The sequence below is a fragment of the Pinus tabuliformis genome, chromosome 8 (assembly GCF_031772625.1).
Source record: "Pinus tabuliformis cultivar Carrire ecotype Pingquan chromosome 8, CPIR1, whole genome shotgun sequence".
Classification (NCBI taxonomy): Eukaryota; Viridiplantae; Streptophyta; class Pinopsida; order Pinales; family Pinaceae; genus Pinus; species Pinus tabuliformis.
In genome coordinates, this window is record NC_142294.1 from 1,288,811,892 (window position 1) to 1,288,821,048 (window position 9,157).

General features: G+C 31.7%; 1 protein-coding gene across 1 annotated transcript; it reads left to right on the forward strand.

Annotated features, from left to right (window-relative positions):
* Window positions 1–278: 278 nt before the first annotated feature.
* LOC149240155 (ATP-dependent DNA helicase pfh1-like) lies at window positions 279–1,460 on the forward strand. Its single transcript, XM_089370084.1, has one exon. It carries the CDS (start codon window positions 279–281, stop codon window positions 1,458–1,460), a length of 1,182 nt encoding a protein of 393 aa, XP_089226210.1.
* Window positions 1,461–9,157: the final 7,697 nt, after the last annotated feature.

The window sequence follows — 9,157 nt, forward strand, 5'->3', positions numbered from 1 at the left end:
ACATATTCCCCCCAATGATTGTACATGTCTTGCCCTGTTACAATGTCATTCCTTCCTCTACTAATCCTTCTTATGCCACCTTCTGCTGGAGTGAATTACTCTTGTATTTCCCCTTCCGAACACTCCCTGCTAATATTGGTTCAACTGATGCATAAATTATTGCACACTGGGAACAAAAAAAGGGTGCATATACACCATGGCATGTCCATCGAGAACCCGAAAACCCACAAAGCCCACCTACTGAAGATCAAACTACCCCACACGCCCCCCCTGATTCCATGCAGATGAATGAATGGCGAATCCTCTCTCAACTACACCCAGGTTACAATATTGCAATTGATGACCTCGACATGATTGGCTACCGCGACTTCGATGTCAACCACAATTGGTCACAAAATACTGTCCCTCCCCCCTTGCAAGAAACTGCCATCAATTTCATTGAATTCAACCGCTCAACCATTCAAAACCAACATCATTCTTTTTCCAACCTTCCCCATGATCATACATTATCCCCTACCCAAAACATAGCTTTTACCACTGTTTTTTCACACTTCAAAACCCCTTCGCCAAAATCCCCACGCAAAATCATCATACAAGGAATAGCTGGCACAGGAAAATCCCATTTGATTAAATGTCTGCACCAAGCATTTGTGGAAAACTCGCCAACAAACAAGAACCCTTTATTGTTACTTGCACCAACCGGCGTTGCAGCTTTCAACATACATGCCCTCACAATTCACTCTTCCCTTCGTATCCCTATCCAGACAATGCATCCTCTCGAAGGCCAGCTACTCCTACACCTGCAAGAGCAACTCCGTCATGTAGAATACATCCTCATTGATGAAATGAGCTTTATTGGTCCAAAAATGCTTTCTCGCATTGACGATCGTCTAAGAGAGGCATTCCCTCTTCATCAGAATGCACCATTTGGTAATCGCTCAATTATCCTTGTCGGAGATTTAGGCCAACTACCACCTGTAAAAGACATTCCTTTATACGCTGGGACATCGCATGGCACTGCACTTTGGCGCAACTTCGACATATTCATAACACTTTCAACCGTTTTCCGTCAACAAGGAGCTAGCCCGTCCCAGGTTGCTTTTCGGCAAACACTTGCAAATCTTAGGAATGGAATATCTACACTTGAAGATTGGCAACACCTAATGTCAAGAACAAGTTTGTCTCTTACACATGAAGAGAAATGCATATTCGAAGAATCCATGCACCTATTCGCAACAAACAACGCAGTTGTCTTGCATAATAAGAAAATGCTTAAAAAATTGAACATACCAGTAGCGCTTTGCTCTGCGGAACAACAAAGGCAGATAACTCCTACTACAACAAAAGATGAGCATCTGCCTGCAAAGGTGCTCTTATGCAATGAACAAAAAGTTATGCTCACCAACAACTTATGGGTACATGTAGGCCTCGTCAATGGCGCGCTTGGGAAGGTCATCTAAATATTTTATTCAATTGACTCCAAGCCCCTAACATTACCATCCTTTGTGGTTGTTGACTTTAGACAATACAGAGGAACACTGTGGGACATTTCACACCCAACATATGTACCCATTCCTCCCATCACAAGGGGTACACGCCGTCAAATACCACTTCAAATGGCATGGGCTTTAACGATACACAAGTCACAAGGAATGACATTAGACAAAGCGATAGTGGACATCGGCACCAGAGAACGCCAAGGGCTAACATTCACTGCAATTTCAAGAGTGCGGTCACTAGCAGACATACACATCAATCTAGCATTCCCATTCTCCCGCATTGCACAAATGCACAAGAATCCATATCTTAAGCGTAGACGGCAAGAGGAATCATTCCCTGCATCAAATTCTATTCAGGATAATACACTTTAGCCAATCGTACAACCTGTCTTCCAGGATTACCCACATGGTAAACACCACTCACTACATAACCAAGTTTCACATAGATTTTCTTGCTATTACATTTAGTTTCATATGATTTTATACTCGTTTGGAATCATTTAATTTATTTTTAATATTCAAACAAAATCATCAAACATATTCATTGTCACTTACAATGTTTCCTTTTTAGATGGCAACAGGTATGGATACATGCTACCTACGAAGGTTGTATGAGTGTTGCAAAGAAATTCAGCAACAGGAACTTACATTACAAGATATGCAGATAAGGATCTTGCCACAACAATCAATGCTACTTTACTGTTTGCGCCCAGCCATTAAGTTGTTAAAGAAAATAAGGAAAATACTTAAGATAACAATTCACATCCATGAAAGGGATGCACACAGGCAAATGCGCCATCAATTGCAGGAACAGCTCGCACAATATGGCACCACAATAAACACTAACTGGTGTTGCCAATGCCATGGCCCATCATGCATATATGATTAGTTGCTCATTCTCACTTATATCTCTACATGATAGAAAGCTTTTATTGTACATATGTTTAGAAGCCAATGAATACTTTCATTGTATATATGTTTAGTTATAACTTACCAATCACATCTTTATGTGTAGAGTGACTTTTCCCTGTCGACTTTAGGGTCTTCAGATTATTATGGATGTTGAGCGTTTTAGCTCTGGCCGGAACCAAACTCTGTTGTTTTGTTCTCGTTTTGTTAAGATCTATTTATGCAATTCATGGAATTACAGTGTTTAAATTTCTCTTCATAATTTACAGTGGTTATATTCTCCACTGAGTTTTGTATGGCTATGAATGTAATCAGTAAATAGGTTGGGCGTTATCCTTTTCCTTGTAGTATACATATATGCATTTTGGTATTTTATGGCTAAACACTTGGTTTGAAATAGTTCTGCAATCAAATCTTGCATGTTGGGCATGTAAATAATTCCATTTCTAAAATCACAAAGGAATCTACCCTACTTTTACGTTGTACCGTTTTATTTTACACACACATTAATCAATTCAGTTGAAGTATTCCCTCCGGCATTGGACAATTGTGGACTCTCAACAAGATTTTGACCAGTCACAACAATATATCAGGGACTACCCTAGTGGAACTTACTAACTTATCCTCACTGTCGTGGCTTTCTCTTTATCACAATATGTTGTATAGGGAGCTTCAAAGAACGATAATATCATGGAAAGGTCTTTCTCAGCTTAACCTTTCCAACAACCAGATCACATGATCAATTACTGCGTCACTTGGGCTGTTGCCTATTCTTAACAGCCTCGACCTCTCAAACAATTTGCTTTCAGGGGAAATACCCCTTGAATTAAATAATCTCAAGTTGAGCTTTCTTAATGTGTCTGACAACCACTTGTCTGGCTCTGTCCCTGTTGGTTATAATAATCTGGCATATGATGAAAGTTTTCTTCACAATCCAGGCCAGTGTGGAGCTGGGCCATTAAGGCTTCCTTCATGCTTCCATGCATCTGAAAATCATAGACATAGGGTATTGATTTCGGTTATTGTTGTGGCCATAGTAGTCTGCTTGATTGGAATAGGTTTCCTCCATAAGAGACACAAGATTTTCGTGCAGGTTAAAACAAGTACAGAGTCTTGGAAACTCACATCCTTTCACATGGTTGACTTTGAAGTGTCAGACATTCTGAATGGATTGATAGAGTATCATGTTATTGGAAGTGGAGATGCTAGCAAAGTGTACAAGGTGGCACTGGAAAATGGTAATATTGTTGCTGTGAAAAGGATCTGAAATAACGAGAACCCACGATCTGTCCAAGAATAGAGATTTCAAGTAGAGATAGAGATTCTAGGAAAGATTAGGCATACCAACGTTGTAAAGCTGCTTTGCTTTATCTCTGGTTCGGATTCTAAGTTGTCAGGCAAGAAATTGATTGTGGTGGATAGGTAAAAAAGAATAAACAGAGGGTTTTTATTTCCCTTTTAGAGGCTAGATCTTCAAGGTAGAGATGTTCAGTGTTGGGCTTCTCGTGTCCATTTATGCTTATTGCTCCTCTGTTCTAAAGAGATGATCAACTATTTTGTGAGTGATACTTCGGGCCTCTGTAACTTTGTAATGTCTATCAATCTGCCCGAGGCGAACCTGGGACCTCTCTATGGCAGATCTCTGCACTATTGATGTGGACTAAGAGGAGAATATATGCACGAAAACCCCATGGTATGCTTGACTGGCTGTAACTGTCAAAATACAGTAAATAATGTTCTCAAAGTGCATGCATGCAGGCCTAATCTGGAAAATATCAGAGATCTATAACGTTCCAACCATGTAAATAGATGCTGATAACAATGAAAGCAAGTGTGTATCATTGTAAATAAATAGAAAGGATCTTTTATAGATTGAAGGATTAGTTTTCTGGTTTGAGTTTGACATGTTTTTGGCCTTTGTGTCTGTGAAATGCATCTGGTGCTTTTACGTTCAGTGGGGGATGAAAGGATATGTGTAGCATTGTAAATAGGTAGATCATATAGTGAATTATGTACAGAATGATCAGTTTTCTTGCTGAATTTAACATGCTTTTAGCCATTTTGTTTCTGAAGTGCATTAGGTGCTCCCACGTTCAGTGTTGCTATGCAGATAGATTCTAGATTCACTAAAGAGTTTAGGTACAAGAAGTGAGGTGACGAGATGTGATTTGTACTCAGTTAAAATCTAATTTCATTAAAGAATTTAGGGACTGTAAATAGGGTGATGAGACTTATATTAATTTACAAATTGAGGTTTTTCAATGGCCATGCCTTAGAGTAAACTTGTAACCCATGTATGGAATCTAGACAGTGGATTGAATGCAGTGAACATAAACAAATAACCTGGTTCTGGACAGTCTGATCTGGTTCTAGAAAGTGTATTGAATGCATTGAACAGAAACAAATACCCTGAAAGAACCTCGTTCCAGAGTATGATCTGGTTCTAGACAGTGTATAGAATACATTGAACATAAACTATTAACATGAAATAACCTAGTTTGATGTCTATGCTCATCATGATAGTGCAAGGATGCATAGATTCGTATACTTAAATAGTTAGTTTGATATATATGTTAAACATGGTAATGCAAGGATGCACATCTTCAATTAGTTGGTTGAACTCTGCTTTAACTATAAACATAGATGAATCTATTTCGGTATGAACTAAATCCATATTCAATCGACTCTCAAACTAATTCTGTATAAACTTTACTTGAGATTGTTGAACTTTTATGACTGCTTTTATCATTCATGAGCATCACATCACCTCACTGCCTGCCATATGACATTCATGTGAATAGTAAACCATCAAAGGACACACCAACGGGTAGGACAAGAGGATTAAGTACATTGAATGGAAATGGATAACTAGGTTTCATATTTATGTAATTATCTACCCTTATCATTCATCAGCATCATGTCACCTCATTGTTTGCCATATGACATTCATATGAATAGTAAACCACACCAGTGAGTGGCATGAGGATTAAGTACATTAAATAGAAATGGATAACAAGGTTTGATATTTATGTGAAGCATGATAATGCAAGGATGCATATTTTAAGAGGTTTAAATACATTGAATATAGGTATATAGGTATAAGAATACAATAAGTATTGGTTTAAAAATATTATAATTTGACTTTCTAATCACATTATTCAATTACGAGGCCTAGGAAATAAGACTTGCAGGCACCACTTGCGGTGGGCCTGAGAGCAATAAATGCCACCAGGACAACTGCGGTTAAACACCTGCATACGAGAGTTAATTATTACATTACATATGTTATATTAAAATATAAAAATGAGTAATAAATATATTAATTTTAAAAATCAATTACTTATTAAAAAAAATATTTTATATACAAGTTGGTTATATAAGCAATTGCATTACTTCTTTTAGGAAGATTTTCCAAATATGAATTTATAATGAGTTTCAAAATTTTAATAATATTAATTTTCATAATTAATTAAAATATTTTTGTTAAATTAATTTTATTAAAAATAATAATAATAATGTTTAGGAAAAGCATCTTACAATTAGTTAATGTTTTAGTTGTAGTGTCAACCAGCAATGTAAGTGATTTGTTTTAATATTTGCAAATCACAAATTTCTCCGCTTTCCATTTACCATGTAAAACAGTGTAATTTACTTTTTCTTTAAAAAAATAAAGTGTGTTGCCAATAATCTATTGAGTTTTAAGTATGAATGCATTTTAAACTTATATATTGATATGAATGGTTTGGTTTTGGTTTTGTTGTTTTAGTATCAAATGTGCTGGCACGGGATGGTCATCGTGGTTATTGCCTTGGTCACTAGCGAGCTTTGTATATGCTTGACTATCTGTAGAGGTTTCTTCCTTTTAATAATTCTATCGGCCTCTCTTTTTACCTTTTCGGACAATTGCTAGTATATATATATAGATAGTGATGATAAAAGAAGGAAAGGGCATTGCATATTAGAAAGTAGGTTGTTTTTTCTTTAACTGTTTTTTTAACTTATAACAAGTGAACAAGAAAGAACAAATTATGATTTCCAAGAGGTTAATTGTCCTGATTTGATCAAATTTCTATAATTTTTATTAATATACCATTGTTTTCGATAACCACATTAATTAATAAAATTTGTTTATCAAATCTTTCTATATTTTGTAGTGTATACAAAGCAATTTTAAATTGAATATGAAATCATTTTTCCATTTCTATATGGAATTTTCAGATTATATTTTAAGGTGCACTGTGATATTAATTTCCAAAACAGAAATTTTATATTAAAGTTTTAGATTAAAAAATTATATTAAAAATGTTATCTGAATATTCTAATTCTAATTATAATAAAGTACACTTATATTAAAAATGTATTGTGATCTTATATTCCAAAACATAAATTTTATATTAAAGTTTTATATTAAAAATGTTATCTGAATATTTTAATTCTAATTATAATAATGTACACTTATATTAAAATTATTATCTCAATATTCTAATTATAATCTAATTATAATAAGGTATATTTGTATTAAAAATGTTATCTAAATATCATAATTATAATAAAATACACTTATATTAAAAATACTATCTGAATATCCTAATTATAATAAGATACACTTACATTAAAATGTTATTTGAATATTCTAATTATAATAAATTACACTTATATTAAAAATGGTATCTAAATATTGTTTAATTTCTAAATGATTTAAAGTTTCATGTCAAAATTTTACTTTTATATATACTTTCAAATATATAAAAAATATATGAAAATAATTTATAGTTAAATTAATTTAAATATTATTATTATTATTATAAATTGGGATAATAATAATTATTATTTAAAAAATTAATTTTCATATTAAAAAAATTAATAATTAACTTCTTAATTATAAAATATGAAAAATATGAAAAATTAATAGTTAACTTCTTAATTATATTATAAATATTTAAATTGGTATCATTTAATTATATTATAAATATTTGGTATCATTTAAATATTTACTTAAATTATCCTTACGATGACGATGAACCACACTGTTTGGTTCGAAACGGGTTGACAAATGGTATTTCATGTAATTTTCACAAAAAAATCTCTAAAAAAATAATCACAAATGGTATTTCATGTGATTTTCACCGAAACATGAAAAAGAAATCACATGAAACATGAAAAATAATCTTTTTCATGAAAGATACACTTTCAAGTTACTATATTAAAATTTAAAATCCATCAACTACTCTGTAATATATTAAAAAAATGAAGCTAAATTAAAGACAATAAACCAAAATATACGGATTCACTAGGAACTGGTTGTTCATGCGGGCCCCTGGATTCAACCTACCGATTGATTCCCGATGTAGACCAAACCATAGTTACCAAGTTCGGCCGTATCGGCCTGGAAAATTCGGAAATACGGCCATTCGGTTCGGTTCGAGTGCGTTAATTCGAATTCGGTACACGTGAATAATAAATTTAATAATGTTATTTTTGGTATAAAAAATATAGATTTGATATATTTAAAAAAGGTTATAAATGGTTAATTGCATATGAAAAAATATGAAATTTGATAAAAAGAATAATTGTAAATATAAAATTTAATATTTAAAAATAAAGTTTTATATTAAAAAATTATAATTGTGGTTTAATTTTGTAAAAGTTTTTGTCAATAAAAATTTAATATTTAAAAAATTGAAACTTTTATATTAAAAAAGTATATAAAGAATAAATTGTATGGTAGAAAAATTGTATTTATAAAAAACAATCAGTTTCATATTAAAATATGAGAGAAAATAGTATATTTGTAATTACTAAAATAATAAATTCATGTAACAAAGATTATTAAATGCCTATATATAAATCTATGTAAGATATATAATTTCTATATAAAATGGAAATTTCTATATTAAAACATATATGAACAGTAAATTGCATATTAGAAAATTTGCAGTCATGAAAAACCATGAGTGTCATCTTGAAGTATGGTAGAAAATAGTAGGTTTATAGTTACTAAACTAATAAATTCATGTAACAAAGGTCATTAAATTCTTATTTATAAATATTTGTAAGATATATAATTGCTATATAAAATGGAAATTTCTATATTAAAAGGTATATAAATAGTAAATTGAATATTAGAAAATTTGCATTTTCTAAAAACAATCAGTGTCATATTGAAATATGGTAGAAAATAGTAAGTTTATAGTTACTAAAATAATAAATTACAACAAAGATTAATAATTTCTTATTTATAAATATTTGTAAGATATAATTTGGAATTTTTTCCAAAAACAAAATCAACTTTTGAAAGTGTGCTTTCAACTAGATCCACTTCGAACCGCTAAATCTATGAGCATGAATTTAGATTTTAATTATTGATTAATAATGAAATTATTTCATTTTTAAAAGAGATATTAAATGTATGATTTGAGGTAATTACTCTTTTCAAAAAATAATATAGATTTATGGTTTTTTTTATAGAATTATATAATATTAAATATATTTATAGTATTTTCAATTGTTTTAGTTTATAAATAATCAATTTTATAAATAATTAGTTCAAGTAGATAGAAAGAAAAAATATAAATTTATTTTTTTAAATAATTAAAATTTATAAGATCTATATTTTCGAAATTTTTTCCATATTGAATTTTTTTTTCCGTATTGAATTTTAAGTATTCGAATTTTCGAATCAAATTCAAATTCGTATTCGAACTCGAATTTGGAAACTATGGACCAAACCCACTAAAATCCAGCCTTGC

What these genes read in the sequence shown, in the direction of transcription:
- LOC149240155 (XM_089370084.1), top strand. Translation starts at nt 279, where the DNA reads ATGCAGATGAATGAATGGCGAATCCTCTCTCAACTACACCCAGGTTAC.